The sequence below is a fragment of the Pithys albifrons genome, chromosome 21 (genome assembly GCF_047495875.1).
Source record: "Pithys albifrons albifrons isolate INPA30051 chromosome 21, PitAlb_v1, whole genome shotgun sequence".
NCBI classification, from domain to species: Eukaryota; Metazoa; Chordata; class Aves; order Passeriformes; family Thamnophilidae; genus Pithys; species Pithys albifrons.
Genome location: NC_092478.1, coordinates 8,261,254 through 8,281,009, shown reverse-complemented (window position 1 = coordinate 8,281,009; position 19,756 = coordinate 8,261,254). Strand labels below are relative to the sequence as shown.

The following is a 19,756-nucleotide window of genomic DNA, read 5'->3' as shown; positions in this document are numbered from 1 at the left end:
CTGAATTTAGATTTGCCTGCCTTGTGCTCCCTGTCACTGGCTGTTATTTGACTTCCTGTGCTGATGAAATCCATCTTTAGTACCTGCCTTTCCCTGCTATAAAAGGGACTGAAATGCAGTGCCCAAGGTCACTCTGGACCACTCTTTGGGCAGGCTGAGCAGACTCAGCTCTGTCATGGTGCAATCTCATGTTTTTCCAGTTCCATGTAGTTTCTTTTCTACATCTTTAGCATTTCAGCATCTTTTTAGGAGTGGGAACAGGGCTGGGCTCCCTGTCCAGGCTCAGCAGCAGCATCTTCTCAGCACACATTCCATGCTGGTGTTGGGCTCCCTGGCTCAGCACTCGCAGAAACTTCAGTCCATTGATTTGCTGAGCTCTTCATGCACCAGGTTTATCAGTTTGTGCACATTTCTAGAAGCTCTTGGATCCTGCTTTTCAGCTCGTGTTCCCCAAGGAGTGGCCACTTTCAGGTGTTATTCAGAGCTTGCTTTGACTGCAGGTATTGGAGTTCAGGCTGTGAGGGATGGACAGCAGAGCAGCTCCATGGCTGGAGTGTTTTACCTTCCCCTTTGCCTGTGTGAGAGTGAGGGGAGGAGTCCTGGAGTCCTTGGCTTCTGTGGAGCTTACAACTAAATTAATTTGAAAATTAAATGCGAGTTGGGAGGATTTCAGTTCTCAGTAGAACAATGTGTCATCAAAGTTGTTAAAGGGCCTTTTCCTTCCCAGGAGTTTGAGTTTATTAGGCAGAATTGAACTTGCAGAGAAGCTCCTGGCAAGACCTTTTGCAGGGAGGGAGGAGGGCAGTGGGTCTGTTATGGGAGAGGGAATAAACAAACAATGCCCTTTGCAGGGGAGAGGCAGGATGTGAAATCTGAGCTGTGGAAGGAGCATTTGCAGTGTCTATTCCATAGTCCAGGAGCCTAAATTAGATCCCTGTGCCCTGTAATTGCTTCCTCTGGGCTTTACCCTGCAGGTCACTGTGTTCCCCTTGGATCTGCTGCCCATGGTGGGAGCACAGTCAGGATCAGGCCTCTTGTTTAGGCAGGAGATGGTTGTTTAATAGAACAAGCCTGAGGTGCTTTGTACCTCCTTGTCTAATTGTGTTTATACAGCAATTAACTGCTGTGTGATTTTTTAAAGTATTTCATTCTGTTCCAGAAAAATAAGGGAAAAGGTAATAAATCACAATAGTTTAGAATTCCCTGTCAAGGAAGAGGAACAGAGTAAAAATGGATTTTTCTAATCCATCACTTTCTTTATGGAAACAGCTCTCCTTTCATCTGCTGCTTCCTCTACCTCAGAATTGATGACCTGGGCATAAATAAAGTATTGTTCCCATTTATTATCCAGGGAGGTGCCAGGGACAAAGGACAGGGAATCATCAGGGTTTGTGCTGCAACTGCTCAAATCCTGAGCAAGTGGAGCCCAGAGCTGGGCAAGGCTGAGCCCTCCTGGCTCTGGGGGTTCAGCAGGAGGAGCAGGGAATGCAGCAGGATCCAAGGCTTGCTGGGGGGGCTGCCCTGGGGAGGCCCATGCAGGGCTGTGCTTTTAATCTGATTTATCCCTCTGCAAGGGAACCCAGGGAAAACACACATGAGGCTTTAGCTCTGGGAGCCCTGGTTTAATCTGTAATTTGGTCACACACACAAGAGGGGGAGACAGTGCAGGGGGGGCTTTTCCACCTGCTGCCTTTGGGGAGAATCATAGAATGGATTAGGTTGGAAAGACCTCTGAGATCATCAAGTCCAACCCTTGATCCAATCCCACTGTGTGCCCTGGGCTGGTGATCACAGTGGGGTTGAATCAAGGGTTGGACTTGATGATCTCAGAGGTCTTTTCCAACCCAATCCATTCTATGATTCTATGAAATCCAAGTGCTTCAATGCCACACAACAACCTCTCTGCTCCTGATCCTTAAAATACTCAGGAAAATTGAAGTGACAGTTCATTTTTAAATTATTTTCAATATTTTTATTTTTTTGGCTCAGTTTGGTTTGCTTCTCCCAGAGAGATTCCCTCATCCCCTCATGTTTCCAGCAGCCTGAAGCTATAAAAAAATCCACACTGTTCTCAAGATTCCCCAAAACACTGTGGAAAAGCTTCCTGAAGCACATCCAGCACAGTGTGTGGAGTTGTGTCCAGGGGCACATTCCCAGTCGTTCCATGTGGCACTGGGACTGTCCATCAGCACCACAGGGAGGGCAGGAGGGCTCTTCCCAAGGGCAGGTTTTGTTGCAGTTCAAAGAGCTCTCCTGAGGGGCTGGAATTAACCAAGATCAGTATTTAGGGAAATGAAAATTGCCTACAATCAAGGGGTTTCTAACACAAATTAAGCTGAGCTGAAGCCTGGGCAAAACTCTATAAAGAATGGCCAAATTCAGACAATAGGTGCAAACTGCTCTGTCCCTTGTCCCTGGCAGGATCTTCCTCCAGACTCTTCTCCCTGTGCTGTTCCCCCTCCCTCCCAAAGCCCAGGGCTCCTGCACTCTGTTCCTATTTATTCTGAAATGTGTTTGTAGCTCACAGACTTCAAAGTGGAATTTCAAAATGTGAACACTGAAGGCTCAGAGCACTGAAGGCAAACAAGGGAAAATACACAAAAAGTATTATTTCTGTAAAACTACACAGTATTTTGGGGCTTCTCCTGTGATTTTGATGGTCTCTGGTTGTTGTTGCTGCGCTTCAGAACTTGACTTTAAGATGAAAAAGGATGGAAATACTGCAGGGAAAAAGAGCAGATGGAGTATTGACTTTTAAAAGCAATTACTCCAATTTATTTATTTAGGGGCAGAGTAAACCAGAGCAGCTCCAGGAGACAGACCCCTGTTCTCTGCAGCCCTGGGGAGTGCAGGGGAAACTTTTATCTGGTGGGAGACCAACCTCTTTTGAGGGCAAGAATTAAGAGCAATCTGGGCTGTCCTAATAACCTCCAACTTGTGGAATTACACATTTATTGACACCAGATTGTTTAATCAGGCACAGAGTTAGGGCATTACCCAAGGAGCACCTTCAACCCTGCAGGGAGAGCTGCTTCAATTCCCTCATGGAGCTCATTCCCAACCACCACCAGCATTCCCAGATGTGCAGAAGTTCAAGGGAGCTGAGATGAGTTTGGCATCTCTGGCCCTTCAGAGTGAGAGCCACTGAGTGCAATCCTTTACATGCTGGATGCAGAAGGGCAACAGGAGAGCATAATTTTGTTATTTACTGTAAAAAACTACAGAAGGTGACAACCAAACTCAGTTTTCTGGATACAGGGAGATGAAAAATGTAGTTTTTCACTGGTGAATGTGCAGTGGCTACAGCAGCAGCTGTGGCTTTTCCCCCATCTTTGAGTGCTGCTGTTTTCCTGTGGGCTCAAAGCATCCAACAATCATTTCAAAAAACTTGGCAGGGGAGGGTAAAGCCCTTTATTTCCACATTAGTTATTCCCACTGCATGGGTTTTAGAGATGAACACAAAACAGAGCTGGGAGGGGAGATGGAAACTGCTAATTCAACAAGTTATTTAATTAGCAGCATAACAGTGAGTGTCCTGTCCCAGTGGAGCTCTGCTGGCCATTGACACAGCCCAGGACAGCACAGAGAGCACAAAAAAAGCAGCTGTGCCCAGGGCAGCAGCTCCTCTGCCCCTGGGCAGGACCCCTGCACTGAGATGAAGCCACCAAACACACACCTGATTGCTGAGAAGTCCTGCAAAAGTTGCCCTTCCTTGTTTAATTCTGAATGTTCATCACAAACCACGTGGGGTGGTGCTGAGCTCTGTTTTCCTGCCATGGGGGTGCCCTCAGAGTTGGAGTGGAGGGGTCTGTGGACACTCCATAAACAGCTGGATCTGATTCCAACTCATTCGTTCTGCTGCAGGGAGAGAGCCCTGGAAATCTTCAAATTCCAGGTGTTCAGTCTCAGTTCCTACTTTTGTTATGGCTGCTTATTCCAGCAGTTGGGATTTCCATGGGAACATGCTGTGTATTTTAAGAGAGGAGACTCTGGGTGGAGTTTCCTTGTCTGCTCCAGCTTCAATCCTTCCTTCCCCTTGGAGTTCTGCTGGATGGGAACACCTGCCAGGCCCAGCAGTGAGGCCAGGCTGGTGCAGAGCCCTCCTGGCACAGGCAGCAGCTCCCCTCGAGCACAGGGACACTCTGAGAGCATCTCCCACTGCTCTAAACCAGAAACTGCCACCAAAGGCTCCTCCTGAAAAGCCAGGTGGGGGTTGGTCTCTTCTCCCAGGCACTCAGCAATAGGACAAGGGGGCACGATGGGCTCAAGCTCTGCCAGGGGAAATTGAAGTTGAGATCAGAAAAAATTCTTTGCAGAGAGAGTGCTCAGGGATTGGAATGGGCTGCCCAGAGAGGGGGTGGATTCCCCATCCCTGGAGGTTTTTCAGCTGAGCTTGGCCGTGGCACTGAGTGCCATGATCTGGTAAAGGGACTGGAGTTGGACCAAGGGCTGGACTTGATGATCTCAGAGGTCTTTTCCAACCCAATCCATTCTGTGTTTCTATGGATGTGGCACTGACTGGGAATCCACATCTTGATCCAACCCCACTGTGATCACCAGCCCGGGGCACGGAGTGATCACAGTGGGGTTGGATCAAGATACCAGCCCAGGGCACGGAGTGATCACAGTGGGTTGGATCAAGATGTGGATTCTCACTCACTGCCACATCCATAGAAACACAGAATGGATTGGGTTGGAAAAGACCTCCGAGATCATCAAGTCCAACCCTTGGTCCAACTCCAGTCCCTTTACCAGATCATGGCACTCAGTGCCACGGCCAAGCTCAGCTGAAAAACCTCCAGGGATGGGGAATCCACCCCCTCTCTGGACAGCCCATTCCAATCCCTGAGCACTCTCTCTGCAAAGAATTTTTTGTGATCTCCAACTTCAATTTCAGAGCACAGGAGCTCCTGTGGGTTGGAGTAGGGATGAGAGAGGCTTCAGCTTCCTCCTCTCAGCATCCTTGGAGCTCTGCCCTTCAGCCTCTGGGATTGTGGCACAGGGAGGGAGCCCTTGGACAGCTCACCCAGAGCTGCTCCTGCAGCAGGAGGGTCCCAAGGGCTGCAGGGTCTCCCCTCACAGCCAGGCAGGAGTGGATGATTCCCACACACAGGTGGGATGCCGTGGTAGTGTGAGGTTCTTCAGTCAGTGAGAAACTGATACCCTGAGATCAGCTCAGTTGGGTCAGACTTGGTTGTAATAATGCCAAGGTCATGGGTTCAATTCCCTGTGTGGGCCATTGACTTAAGAGTTGGACTCGATGATCCTTGTGGGTCCCTTCCAGCTCAGAATAGTCTGTGATTCTCTGAATTTGTCCCATTAATAGACCTTTCCCTGGCAGTGTCACCGTAAGCCTTTGTCAGGCAGCATTTCATGGCAGTGATGCCAACAGGGCAGGGATTAGGGATAGGGATTAGGGGTAGGGATTAGGGATGCTGTGCTGGTATCTGTGCTGTGTGCCCAGACCTTTGGCACTGTCTGGCCCAGTCTGGCCCCACCTTTGCCATGTGGTCCAAGTGCTGAGTGGGTTCCTGTCAGGACAAAAGGCTCCTGTCAGGACAGGGCTCATTGCAGGGGCAGGGAGTGCCAGGGCAGGGTGGGCAGAATAAAACACTGCCACAACATCTCCCATCAGGATACACCACCCAGGAGTCTCCCAGCCCTCTTTGCAGTGTGTGCACCCCCCTCCCAAGCTGCCTGTCCTGGGCACACCCTGTGGAGCTGCTGGGATGGAGCCATTCCAGGGATGGAGCTTTTCCAGGATGGGCCATGGCAGGCTCAGGGTTGTCCCTTGTGTCTGCACAGCAACAGGAACTTGCTGGGGAATAAGTCTGTGCTGGATTAATCGAGTTATTTCAGAGATGAGTTTGGTCCACTAATTCCATATCGACTGTGGGCTTTAAATAGCATTAAGGACCCATGTTAAAACTCAATTAAAACTCAGGAATGCAGCTGGAACAGGGTAAGGTCATGTCTGTGCACAAGGTGGAATAATGGAACTGTTTCCCTTGCCATGGGTCTGTGTCTGGTGTAATGGGAGCAAAATTGAATCCCTGTTTATAATCTGATCATGGAGTGCCCCTTCTGGGAGGAAGAACAAGGAGGAATTGATGAACCCTGAGGAGGTCTCTGAGCTTTGTGTGGATACAGGGAGCAAGTAATTGAACTTGTGCTCCCGTGGGGAATCCTGGAGTGTGATGTGATGGCTGGAATGGGGCAGACCTGGAATCTGCAGCGGGTGTTTTTGTGATAATGTTTTCCAATTTCCTTCCCACTGTGCAGTGACTCACAGGGCACCTCCTGGCAGTGCCATCGTACACCTGGTGTAGTGGTTCCTCTAAACACATTGCAGGGCTAATCTTTTTAATTAATCATGCATGCCATAATTAATAGGGCTTGAAAGGTGCCGTTAAGGCTGAGCTTTCTGTGGGGCATTGGTTGCCAGGTGGGATAACAGCTGGGAGGGATTGGGATTGAGTGTCCAGGGAGTGGGATGAGCACTAGGAGAGCTGGGTTTGGGGCACATCTTCCTGCACAGACTCATGTGCCCTGCACTTGGGTTGGCATCACATTTTGTCTTGCTTAGAGCTCTGCTCTCCCTGCTCAAACTGTTAGAGAACATCTCATTTCAGAGAAATCTCATCTTTGGATATTTAAGGATTAAATCAGCAGCAAGAACAGGTAAACTTTGCATTCACTACAACTCAAACCCAAAGCTGTGCACAATGGTGGGCAATAAATAATCACAGATCTCTCAGAGCAGGTGATTGGGTGGGTTTTTGTGGCACAGACCCCATGCCCTGGGGTTCATAGGGCACTTCTCTCCCTGCTCTGCCCTGTCCCAGTGGGACTGTCACAGGCACAGAGAACATGGGCTGTTCTGGAGAGCCCTGCTGGCCATTTGACTCCTCCTGAGCTGTTGTTCTGCCCTGCCCAGGACTTGGCTCTCTGGAGGTGGCTCTGGGCTGTCTGTGCCATTTGCATCTCTGCAGGGGAATTATCTGGAGCTTTCAGGAGCGTGACGGGGCACACTCTGGTCCTTTTCCCTCTCCTACCTCTTTGAGACCAGTTGTCTTTTCATTTTTGCTTTATTGGATTATTAAAAGGCTGCCAGCTGGATGTAGGTAAGTGGGGGGTTTCTGTGCTGCATCTGCAGAGAACAGGCATCAGCGTGGAGCCATTTAGTCCTGGCAACTGCTTCCTATTTTTCCAGATGATTCCAGCCAGCTCTTTTTGTGTTTAGCCTATTGTCAAATACAGTCACAAAGGCTCTGGGTATTAATGCTGTCATCTGTTCAGTGTGTGGAGCTGCTGAGTGGGCTGTGCCGTGGCTGAGGAGGTGCTGGGGACAGCAGGATGGGAGCGTGCTTGGCATTCCTGCCTTTCCCTGGCATGGGAAAATTCCCCCCTGTGTGCCAGTGCAGAGGTGTGATGGTGTGAAGGCAGGTGGAACAGGAGCAGGCTGGAGGGGTGGGGGGCACAACCCTTCCTGCAGCCCGAGGGGCTCAAAGGGATCCGAGTCGTGCTGAGACCAGAACAGAACCAATGGACTCCCCCAAACCCACAGCTCCCAGAGTGGAGGGTGCTGAGTGTCCCAGGATCCGTGTCCTGCAGGCTGAGCCCAGCCCTGGGGCTGGAGCTGCATCCCAGCTGCACTTCCCAGTCCTCCTGCAGCAGGTGTGGTGCAGCCCAGCCCTGCCCTGCCCTGCCCAGCCCTGCCCAGCCCAGCCCAGCCCTGCCCTGCCCTGCCCTGCCCTGCCCTGCCCAGCCCTGCCCTGCCCTGCCCTGCCCAGCCCAGCCCTGCCCTGCCCTGCCCTGCCCTGCCCTGCCCAGCCCTGCCCTGCCCTGCCCTGCCCTGCCCAGCCCTGCCCTGCCCAGCCCTGCCCTGCCCTGCCCTGCCCTGCCCAGCCCAGCCTGCCCAGCCCAGCCCTGCCCTGCCCTGCCCTGCCCTGCCCTGCCCAGCCCTGCCCTGCCCTGCCCTGCCCAGCCCTGCCCTGCCCTGCCCTGCCCTGCCCTGCCCAGCCCAGCCCTGCCCAGCCCCTCCTGCTCTGCATGGGCTGCTCTGCCTCAGCTTTGGCAACTCCCTCTGAAGGACCTGGGTCTGCCCCATCCTGTGGTTACAAAGCAGTCCATAGGATTGGCCTTGGAAAGGGGGAAAGCCACTTCCCTCAAACCCACCCACTCTCCACACAGCATTTGTTTTTTAACATAACAGTTTCACAGCTCTAATTTGGAATCAGCACAGCTGAGGGGGCCATAATGAGTGTCTGTACATTGGGTGATGGGAACTTCTTAAACCAGAGCAGCTGCCAAAGCATCTTCACGTGGAGCTTCTGCTCTGGCAGAGCTTGGCAGGTGAGGATCTGGCCCAGCTGCTGACTCAGTTTGTGATTTCCCTCCTGGATGCTCAGCTCAGCACTCCTGAGGCCCTGCAGCTCTGGGGTGCTGAGCCCCCAGAGGGTTTCTGGATGTGGCAGGAGGAAGAAGCTGTTGTGCCTCTCAGATCCCCAAAGTCTGTGTTGTTTTTTGGAGGGTTTTGTTGCTGGCACTCCCAGATGTGTCTCCAGCCAGACCCTGAGCATTGGCAGTGCAGAGAAGAAGATGTGCTTGGGCTTTCAGGGGCAGGCAACAACACAAAAAGCCTTTTCATCTCTACCCTCTGCCAAGTGATGCCAGGAGCTGTTATTTCAGACAACAAGAAGTCTGGATTTCTCTGTGTGTGTGTGTGAGAGGCACCTTTGAATGTGTATCAGGAAAATCTGCACAGAGCAGATGCAGAGCACAGAAAGCAGCTCCTCCTGCTCAGTGTCCCTTCAGTGAGAACCCACCGTGTCATGGAGAGATCTTTGTGTGCTTCTCCAGAAACCCAACCCAGCAACAGCAAAACCAAAGGCAAGAACTTAATTGCTTGTGTATAAACATACCTGATCTTTCTGGGTTTGTAGTTCCCACTGCAGCATGTGCCAGTTTTTCTGGAGTGCCAGAAGAGCAGGAACATCTGCAGAAGATGCTCAGGTTGCAGCACCCAGAGGAAACCCACCTGTGCAACCTCTGCAGGGGGACAGTCAGCTCAGTCCCTGGGGAACTTGTGGTTGCCACACTTCTCCAGCTGCTTTTGATACGTTTTGCCAAATCCTCAGCTGGCTGGAGGGGGAATGTTAAGACAGCACAGCCCTGAAAGCTGAGCAGTGGTTTGTTGAAAAGTTCTGCTTGGACAGGGGATAATTAAAGGGATTTTTTTCCAGTGACCACCCTTAGATACCCTAAAGTACTGGCTTGGGCTGGAGGGAAGGGCACCTCTGAAAGGAGAGGGAGTGGAACAATGTCCAGTGAGCCCCAGCCCAGGGCTGGGGGATTGGTGTTGTTTATTAAAGACAGGCCTTTGTAGAGCAGTAATGGAAAATCCTATTTCTGTACCAATAAAAACTTTGCTCCCATGGTTGTTGTTACTGGCAAACAGTCACTTTGGTGTTTATGGAAAAGTATTTACTGGGAAGGACTGGGTGGTTAGCAAGCTTCATCTGCCTTCATTTTGCTGTGATGGCACCCACGTTGCTGTGGGGCTTGGTGTTCCATCCCTGAATCCGTGTTCCCAGGCTGGCCCCCCTCAGCTGGGGCAGGGACAGCAGTGTCCCCCTGTGTGTCCCTGAGCCAGGAGAGCAGGGCCTGGGCTGGCTGGGACTCTGCTCTCTGGCTTTGGCTCCCACTGTCCCACCCAGGGCACTGGGGCAATCCCTGGGTGCATGGGGGGCACCAGCAGCTGTTCTGGCAGTACCACAGAACTGGAGGGCTGCAGGAGGATCAAAAGAAGCTTCTCTAATAAATGCAATTACACAAACATGCTTGAGCCATGTGTCCTATTTAATTCCTTCCCAAGAAAAGAGGCATTCCTCAGGGCACTGCTTTTGTCTGGCTGAAAGAGATACCCAAATGCCTCGGGCATCCTCTCTGAATCCAGAGTGGCTCTTCTGTGCCCTGAGTGGCAACTAATACTGGGCTTCAGATCCCCCTGGAGAACAGTTATTCCCCCAGGACTGAGTGGGTTCTTTGCCAGGCAGTGATTTCATGGCTGGCAGGGCCCTTGCTGCCCTGCAGACCTCACAGGCAGCTGGCACTGCTGGCTCTGGCTCCCTGCCCGTGTGCCCAGGGGCAGCTTGGCCACTGAAGTGCCTCTGCTCTGTGGGAAGGATCCTTTTGCAATTGGGGATCTTCCAGTGGGAAGGCTTTGGCTTTGTGTGTCCATGAGGCAGGAGTTGTGCAGGTGCAGGGGGGTATCCCTGAGGAGGGGACAGCCCAAGAAGGGCAGGGACCCCCAGGATTGCTAAATAAATGACCAGTGTTAGAGGGCCAGGCAGGTTCCTCTTTGCCCTCCAAACCCTGTCCCGCCTTTTAAGAGTATTTAGTCTGAAATCATCACCTGAAGTTTTAAGAAAACCATTAAATATTCAGAAGTTCATGGTAAAAGGTGCCAGATAAAGGATTAAATAGCTCAGAAAAGCTGCTGTTTGGCTTTCCCAGCTCCTGCCCCTCAGTGCAGACATTCCCTGAGGTATCCCACAAGGAGACTTGTGTACAGACAGCTCTGCTCTTGCTCATCAGCACCAAATGTTTTATTCAGTGTGTGCTTGTCAGAGTGCATTAAAAATGCAGGAGGCACTTGCTGGTGTCAGGCAGTTTTTGTCAGCGAGGCCCCGTCCCAGGTGATGTGACACGGTGGGATCTGCCAGGCTGGCACTGCCCTGCCTCCAAACTGTGCCATGGTGGGCTGTGAGATCATGAGGAATGTGGAGCAGAGAGGATGTGCCAGGGCTGGGTGGTGTGGGGGTCTCTGGTCTGTGCTCATCCTGTGTTTAGAATCATAGAATGGATTGGAAAAGACCTCTGAGATCATCAAGCCCAACCCTTGGTCCAACTCCCTTTACCAGATCATGGCACTCAGTGCCACGGCCAAGCTCAGGTTAAAAACCTCCAGGGATGGGGAATCCACCCCCTCTCTGGGCAGCCCATTCCAATGCCTGAGCACTCTCTCTGCAAAGAAGTTTTTTCTGCTCTCCAACTTCAATTTCCCCTGGCAGAGCTTGAGCCCATCGTGCCCCCTTGTCCTATTGCTGAGTGCCTGGGAGAAGAGACCAACCCCCACCTGGCCAGAACTTCCCTTCAGGCAGTTCCAGACAGTGCTGAGGTCACCTCTGAGCCTCCTCTTCTCCAGGCTGAACACCCCCAGCTCCCTCAGCCTCTCCCCACAGCACTTGTGCTCCAGTCCCTTCTCCAGCCTCGTTGCTCTTCTCTGGCCCCGCTCCAGCCCCTCAATCTCTTTCCTCAACTGAGGGGCCCAGAACTGAACACAACACTCAAGGTTTAGATCCAGTCCTGAAGATCTCCCGGACATCAGTGGGAATGTGAGGCCTGCAGACCCCTCAGCAGGGATGAGGTCCTTGCCAAAGCACAGGAGGAGGGTGGTGGTGGTGGGCACAGCTCCTGGCACCAGCACATCCCACCTGTCCCTCTGGCCAGCCCTGTCTGTGTGGTTTTCCCACCGGGAATTCACGTGCCGTGGTGTCCCCAACCTCTGTGAGCTCCTTGTTTTTGGAGAAGAGGTTCAGAGCAGTCTTTGGGTGAGGTTGGGGGAAGTTCATGGGCAGAGGTGGAAGGGTGAAAAGAGGCATTGCTGGGATATCTAGGAGAAAGCAGCTCAACCCTTGAGCAGCACATTCCTGTGTGGAAACACTGGGAATTCCTTGTGCTTCCCAGTGGGCTGCCAGTGCCCCCTGGGAAGGGACAGGTGTTGGTGCTGGAGGAGCTGCTCCCTTCCCACCTGCAGGACAAGACCTCTGCTCATCCCTGCCCATCTCCCCACACTTCTCCATGTGCTGCTCTTCCCCAGGGGCTGGTGCAGAGTTGCCACAGGCCCCATTTCTGCAGCCATGGAGGGCGGGGGGTGCTTTGGCCTCTCCTCCTTCACCAAACCAACTGACCTTTGTGTTCTTGCCTTTCAGTCCTTCCAAGGAAGCCAAGGCCGTGCTTACCTCTTCAATTCCGTGTGAGTGCCCTGTGGGGATGGGGATGGGGATGAGGATGGGGATGGGGATGGGGATGGGGATATGGGGCTGGGCATGGGGGTGGAGATGGGGATGGGGATGGGGACTGGGGATGGGGCTGAGGATGAGGATGGGGATGGGGATGGGGATGGAGAAAGCCCTCAGTGACAGGAAACCCAAGGGCAGTTTCCTTTGGGGAGCCTCTGCCTGGGGCTCAGGAGCTTGGTGGGAGCACTTGGAGAGAGAGGCAGGAATTCCTGTTGGATTCCTGGAGAGGTTTCAGGCAAGCAACGAGGAAAAGGTGATTTTTTCATCATCAGATTGAGAAACAGGAGCTGATGAATGAGTCATTCTCTTCTCTGAGGATGCAGTTGGACCAAAGAGCCAGAATTTCATAAATGTAGAGAGAAATGGTCCCTAAATATGCCCTTTTTAGAGCTAACATGGAAACCAAGGATAATTTCCCAGTGACTGAAAATAGCTTTGGTGAGGTCACTGCTGGGATGTCTTTCACAAGAACTGCTGATTTCAGTTCCATTTTTCAGTTTTCCATTTGGGAAAGCAAAAGCACCATTTTATCAATTTGAGAATGAAAATCCTTCTCAAATGCCTAATTAGCACAAATGACTGGAGTGTTATTAATCTTCTGTTCAGAGCTCCTACAAGAATTCTGAGTTGACTCAAAATCTCATTTTTACCTTTCCATTCTGTTCTGGGGAAGTGCAGGAGATGCTGGTGGGGGACACTCAGTGTCCTGACCTTCCTGCTGGTGTTTTCAGACACTGCAGGGAGTTGCTGTTGGTTCTCCTGGGGGTGGGAAGGCACTAACAGGGCCCTCTGTGTCTCCCCAGAGTGAACGTGGGCTGTGGCCCTGCAGAGGAGAGGGTCCTGCTCACAGGATTACATGCAGTGGCAGATATTTACTGTGAAAACTGCAAAACCACGCTGGGCTGGAAATATGTGAGTACCAGAGTCACTTGTTGGGCCTGGGGACAGCTTTGGGGACAGCTTTTTTGGGGGTGTGGGATAACGTGGGAAGGGCTTGGGAACCCAAAGTGCAGGTTCTCAGCTGTATCCACAGCTTTATTTTCCATTTTCCTTGTGCTTGTTGCATCCATTTGGAGCAGGAGCTCTTTGTGGTGGATGTAATTTTTGACACACTGAGGGCCTGGTGCTGGTGGGTGCCCCTTGGTGAGACTTGACAGAAAGGAGGATAAATGTGGTTCATACTGTCTTTTTTCCTAGATGTTATCACAATAATAGAATGCTCCATTAATCCTTCCCACTGGAAATGCTATTGAACATGAGTTTATCTGTTTGCTGTCTCCTGCTCTTCATAAATTCAATTACTTTCAAATAAAGGCTTATGTTACATCCTAATTTCTGCTTCTGGAGACACACACACGACACTGGTTTGTCAAAACTCTCTGACCAGTGTCCAAACAAACCCTGTTTGTGGCCTCTGGACAGAAAGATTCTTTACTAAACCAGCTGAAAGGCTGTGAAAAGGAAAAGATCACAAAGTGATGTGGGTGGAATCCATGCAGAAATCCCTGGATGTCCCAGGTGGAGCAGGACCCTGAGTACAGGGAAACAAACCCAGCACTCCATGAGCAGCAAGGAATGAGCTCCTGCCAGGGGAGCTGCAGGCAGGGAGGGCACCTGAGCAGAGCTGAGCTGGTTTGGAAGGTGCAGCCTCAGGAACAGGAGTCTGCCCTGCCTGGGAACATCAGGGATCCCAGGGCTGGCCTCTCCAGCTGGTGCTTCTCCTGCCCCTCCATCCCCACACGAGGTTTACCAGAATCCATCCCAATCCCTCCTCCAGAGAACCTCTGCATTCTTGTCAGGCTTTTATAAATTCTCAGACCCCCCTGGAGAGAGGTGGATTTTATCACCAGTGATTCCTAAATCCTTGTTTGGTTCCAGGAGCCACTGGCCTGCAGAAACCTGCATGTTATGTGGTGCCAGTTCCTTTTTCCCAGCCTGGAAGGACAGCAAGGAGCAGGATTTAAGATTCTCCCCACCCCGTTTTCCTGAAAGCCAAGGGGAACACCTGCAGTTTTACTCTGCAGGCAGGGCCAAGACTTGCACCAGCACTCCCAGGGCTGATCTGTGACTGCCATTTCCCTTCATCTCTTCCCTGCCTGAAGGGAAGTTCTGGCCAGGTGGGGGTTGGTCTCTTCTCCCAGGCACTCAGCAATAGGACAAGGGGGCACGATGGGCTCAAGCTCTGCCAGGGGAAATTGAAGTTGGAGATGAGAAAAAACTTCTTTGCAGAGAGAGTGCTCAGGCATTGGAATGGGCTGCCCAGAGAGGGGGTGGATTCCCCATCCCTGGAGGTTTTTCAGCTGAGCTTGGCCGTGGCACTGAGTGCCATGATCTGGTAAAGGGACTGGAGTTGGACCAAGGGTTGGACTTGATGATCTCAGAGGTCTTTTCCAACCCAATCCATTCTATGATTCTCCTTCTCTCTTTTCAGGAACACGCTTTTGAAAGCAGCCAGAAGTATAAAGAAGGCAAATACATCATTGAACTAGCTCACATGATCAAGGATAATGGCTGGGATTGAGTGGGAGCAGCCCGGCCCCAGCAGCGTGTAAGAGATGCCATCCAACCGAACATTTATCCGAGAGTGAGAGAGTGACTGAACGCTTGTTCCATGCATTTAGAGGCTCTGAACCCGGGAGCATCTTCACACCCTTCTCCATCTTTATTGGTGACTGGCCTCTAAATTTCTGTCTCTCTGTCTCTTTGCTTTGTCTCTGTGTGTGAGTTGCCCCTGGCTGCTTCTCTCTCTGCCGTGCCCAGCGCTGGGGGTGGCCCCGGGGTGGCATTTGTGCCAGGAGAGCTCTGGGGCGGGGACAGGACCCGAGGTTTGGGCAGGAGGAGGTGACAGGGGTGGGGAGAGGGCCCAGAGGGAGTCACCAGATGGTGACACTTCTTCTTCCAGCCCTGGGTCACCAAGGTTGAGCTGTGTGTCCCTGTCTGGGTGGGCACAGATACCTCACGGCTGCCTCTGTGCCATCCCAAAGCTGTGGCTTAGCTGGCACAGCCTCAGCCCCAGCTGGCTGAGCACCAGTCCCCCCACGAGCCCATTGCAATCTGTGTTGTGTTTGCTGTTCATGACCTTGTTGTTGGAGGGGGCAGGACCTGCAGAATGGGGAGAGTGGAGAGTTCCTGCCCCTCCTTGTCCTCCTGTTTCAGGGTAGGGGGGCCCAATGCCCCAACACTGTGGGGAGTGTCCTCACAGCTGCAGAAACCAAATCCTGACCCCTGAGCCCTTCAGAGAGGAGGGGAAAACCACTTAAGGCACGAGGAGGCTGGAGTTGCAGCTCAGAAGATATAACAGGGCTGAAAAAAAGGCATTTAGGAGTAAAGAAAGGAAATTGCCTGGAGGAGGATGGGGCAGACTCAGTGACAGAGGGGACCCCTTGATTTCCTGACCTCCCCGGGGCACCCCTGGGGGTGTTTTTCCAACCCCTCCCAGGTGCAAGCAGGAAAATGCTGTTCCAGGATCTTTTCCTTCAGTGCCAGGCCCCAGCCAACACCTGCCCTGGGAGCCTGGCAGAGCAGGGGTTTGCAGTGGGGAGGGACAGAGGGACAGAGCACCTGCTGTTGTGCTGCACAGGAGGATATTTCAAGCCATGAGGTGTCCCCCCAAAACTTCCCCCTTTTCCCACTCCCAGGGGCCTGTGGCAGGCACAAGAGGGAATGGGAGAGCAAAAAGTAATGAATAATTTTCCTCCTGCCCCTGAAATTAATGCCTTGGAGTTTAAAGCAGGGGGTAGATGTGAGCAAGAAAACTGCAAGGGATAAGTCCTTTCCATTTTAGTTTTTCCATGGTGATTCCTGAGGCCCTTCCTGAGGTGGATGGAGGGGAAGGGGTGTTGTGTGTGAGAGGGAAAGTGTGTCAGACACAAGGGCAGTGTGGAGTTTGCTCTGCCACGGTCCAGCCAGTAACTGGTGCATCACTCAAGACTATTGAACTGAATTAGTTTTATCTCTCAGAGTGAATTTTCTTTTTTTGTTTGTGGAATTCTTTCAAGTAGCTTAATCCATTGGGGGAAATCTTTCTTAATCCAGAAGGAAGGAGTATTGTGCAGGGTTCTGACTCCTTGTGAAAGGGAAGCTTTGGAGCTGTAACCCCACCCCAGGGGGCTCTGAGCTGGCTCTGGGGGGCAGGGCTGGGGGGCTGCTGGGAGGGAGTCACTTGGTGACAAACTGGCAGGAAATGTGACCAGAGACCCTCCTGAGGGGTCAGGGGGATCTCCCTGGTGGGTCCTTGTGCTGAAACCCAAACCTGATGAAGCAAAGACTGGTTTTTCTCTTGAACCTTTGGCTTTGACATCCTTGGGGAGTGGAGGTGGAGGCTGGTCTGGCTCTTGCAGGGGATGGAGCTGGATGAGTTTGGGACCAGCCTGTTCCCAGGTGGCTCCTGCCCTGGCCCTCGTGCTGTGGCTGTGCAGCAGCTGCTCCAGCTCCCAGTTCTGGCTGGCTCTGCTTCCATCATCCACCTTCCCCTCAGACACACAGATCTGCTGCAAGTCAGATATTCCTCAGTGCCCACTGTCCTGTTGGCTCTGGCCCCACCTCCCTGCCCTGTGCTTGGGCATCCTTGGCAGTTCATTGGGCTTTGACCAGTGGGGAGAAATTTCTGTGCCTCAAAGAGCTCTTCAGTCTCTGCAGATACAGAGCCTGTAAAGGGGCCTGGTAGAGCTGGGAGAGGTGAGGGATAATCCCAAATCCTGGAGGGTGAGGAGAGACCAGGGTCTCCTGGTTTGGTGTTACTGGTATGTGGGGTGATTGCTGTCTAAAGAGCTGCTCTGAGAAGTAAGAACCACAGAGAGCTGCCAGGTGTCAGTGTTTTTATCCCTGTATTTGGGACAGAAAGGACAGGGATCCATCAGGTGGGGCTGGTTTTAACTGGTCACAGGTGTGGGGCTTTTAATGGCAGCCAGTCTGAGCTTGACTGGGAGATCTTAATCTGCTTTTAATCGGTTTTGTCCCCCCAGAGTCACCTGAAAGATGTGACTGTGAATGCCCCCAGAGAGCTGCTGGGCACAGGGAGGGCAGGGCTGGGCACAGGGAGGGCAGAGCTGGGCAGGGAGGGCAGGACTGGGCATGGGGAGGGCAGAACTGGGCACGGGGAGGGCAGAGCTGGGCAGGGAAGGCAGAGCTGGGCGCAGGGAGGGCAGAGCTGGGCACAGGGAGGAAATGGCCTTGTGCAGCTCCCTGCTGGGTGTCTGCTGCTGTGTGTCCCATAAATAGGAAGTGCTTTCAGTCCACCCCTAATCCAACTATGCCCTGCTGTGCTGGGGGCTGGGAACTGGGCTGGGGAGCTGGGATGGGATCTGGAAGCAGGCAGGGGATGGGAGCTGGGAGCTGGGAGCAGGGAGGGGATAGGATATGGGAGCTGGGAGCAGGGAGGGGATGGGAGCTGGGAGCTGGGAGCAGGCAGGGGATGGGAGCTGGGAGCTGGGAGCAGGCAGGGGATGGGAGCTGGGAGCTGGGAGCAGGCAGGGGATGGGAGCTGGGAGCAGGCAGGGGATGGGAGCTGGGAGCAGGCAGGGAATGGGATCTGGGAGCTGGGAGCAGGCAGGGGATGGGAGCTGGGAGCAGGCAGGGGATGGGATCTGGGAGCAGAGAGCAGAAAGGGGATGGGAGCTGGGCTGGGGCTGCCACAGGTCAGACTGCAGAGTCCCAGAGTGATGTGCTCGGAGCACAACCAAAGATCCTCAGCCACCCACCCCCTGGTTCTGAGGGGCTGGAGCCGGGAGAGGAGGTGGGATGTGGCCCCTGGGAACAGCCTCCCTGTGCAGGCAGTGCCTGGGCACCTGGTGCTGCTTCCCACGGGTGGCATTCCCTGGGAAGGCAGGGACAGCAGGGGGTTTCCTTCTGTTCTGCTGTGGCAGCCCTGTGTGTGGCAAGCTGTGAGTTTACACCCCCTGTGTACTCCAAAGCTCAGACTTGAGTAGGTTTTAAGTTGTTTTTCTCTGGTGGATGACCTGACGTGAAATCTCAGTCCCTGTAATAAATATTCAGATAATAATATATACAAAGCAGAAAAAACCCCAACATTATCTTGTGAAATATACTTTTGTAAATAATATTTAATTTTTTTAAAAGAATAATATATTTGGTGCTGTTTTCTCAGAGCCCCTCCCTGAGAGCACTTTTCTGTTGTTTATAAACTATACTGTTCCTTCTGTGTTTGTTGGAAAATATGTTTAAAGGGAAACAAAAATCATAATCTCTGTCGTCCTCTGAAGTCGATCCATTTTTCCTCTGGATGTGGCAGGAGGGGACAGGTGTGGCTGGGACAGGGACAGGTGGGATGGGAGGGAGCTGGAAGCACCTGGGAATGCTGCAGGGCTGGAACACTTGCCCTGAGCTGGTGGCACCTCCTGCTCCCACCCCAACCCCTGAGAGCCACCTGGGCAGGCCCTGCCCCAGGAGTTCAGGGCTGTGTGTGGGATCCAGGCCTGGAGTTTCCTCTTGCACCAGGATTGGCTGGAGTGAAGTAGATCTGGAGATGGGATTAATGGGAGCTGTGGCCTCCCAGTCACCAGGGGCTTGGGGGCAGCAGGGAGGGAGGGTGGAGGTTTTTAACTAGTCCTTGTTTTTAAACTAAACCACAAGTCTTTGGACATGGATCCTGATTTTCTGTTTGAATTTTTGTTGTTGTTGTTGGTTGTTTTATTATTTTTTTAAACCAGGCTGCTACACAACAAATCAGAGTAAAAGTTTACCTCTCTGGCAGTAAAGTTCATTTACTTTGTTCTCCTTTCTGTCTTTTATCTCCCCCCTTCTCCCCCTTCTTCGTTTTTAATTCATTGGGTCTCTGGTTTATCCCAAAGTGGACCAACAGCACAAACCCCTGGACTGTGTTTGGCTGAGCAGGGAGCTCTGGTCAGTGCTGAATAACCTTTGCACGCTCTTTAATTCCCTGGTTTTGGTGCACATGATTTCAAACCACACAGGAACAAAAACCTGTTGATGTTGTGACGATCCAGTGGGAATTTTCTCTGTCTGCCTTTTCTAAGTGATCTGTGAGAGTGTCAGTCCTGCCTTTCCCTGCACGGGGAGGAGCATCCTGTTCCCGTGGGATCCAGAGTGGGATGGAGAGTGACACCCAAACACCCACCAGGTGAGAGGCCTCAGAAATTCAGTGCTCAGAAACCATCAGGTTAGACAGAGACTTCTTTGCAGAATCCTGTTTAAAAAGAATAAGCAGAAGAGGGGAAACAAATCATCATAAATTCAGAAACAAAATAAACCAACATATTTAATTGCAAGCAGAATGGCATTGTGTCAGGTACAACCACCAGTGAGCTGTTCTCATCGTTCCAGCTGTGTGTATCCTTTGTTTTGTTCTTCACAAGGAAATGGGAATGCTTTCCCCACTGACAAAACTAAGGACAATATTTCCAGTACCAGCCTGTCTGTGGATGCTCTTGTGTTTACAAATTGTGTATACTTTTATTTCTTTGATCTTGTTTTAATTTTTTTTGGCATATTCTTTCAGGTCATTTGCTTCGGTCATAAATGCAATTGTTTGTTTTCAAATAATTGGTTTTCACCTTGTCATGTATTTGTACATTGTATATAGTTCTTCAGTATTAGAGGGAGGCGTATTGTTTGTCATATTTACAATATGTGTTGGTGCTCATTTGAGAAAATAAACTTTTCAAGTACTAAAACTGCTGGTCCTGTTCCTG

General features: G+C 51.9%; 1 protein-coding gene across 1 annotated transcript in view; it reads left to right on the top strand.

The window, feature by feature from the left end:
• Positions 1 to 19,732, top strand: part of YPEL2 (yippee like 2) — a 38,288-nt gene extending 18,556 nt beyond the window's left edge. Inside the window, exons 3-5 of the mRNA XM_071575051.1 lie at positions 11,997 to 12,040; positions 12,890 to 12,998; positions 14,518 to 19,732. Coding sequence (XP_071431152.1) covers positions 11,997 to 12,040; positions 12,890 to 12,998; positions 14,518 to 14,607 — 243 coding nt within the window. The 3' untranslated portion in view covers positions 14,608 to 19,732. The remainder of the gene's footprint in view (positions 1 to 11,996; positions 12,041 to 12,889; positions 12,999 to 14,517) is intronic.
• Positions 19,733 to 19,756: the final 24 nt, after the last annotated feature.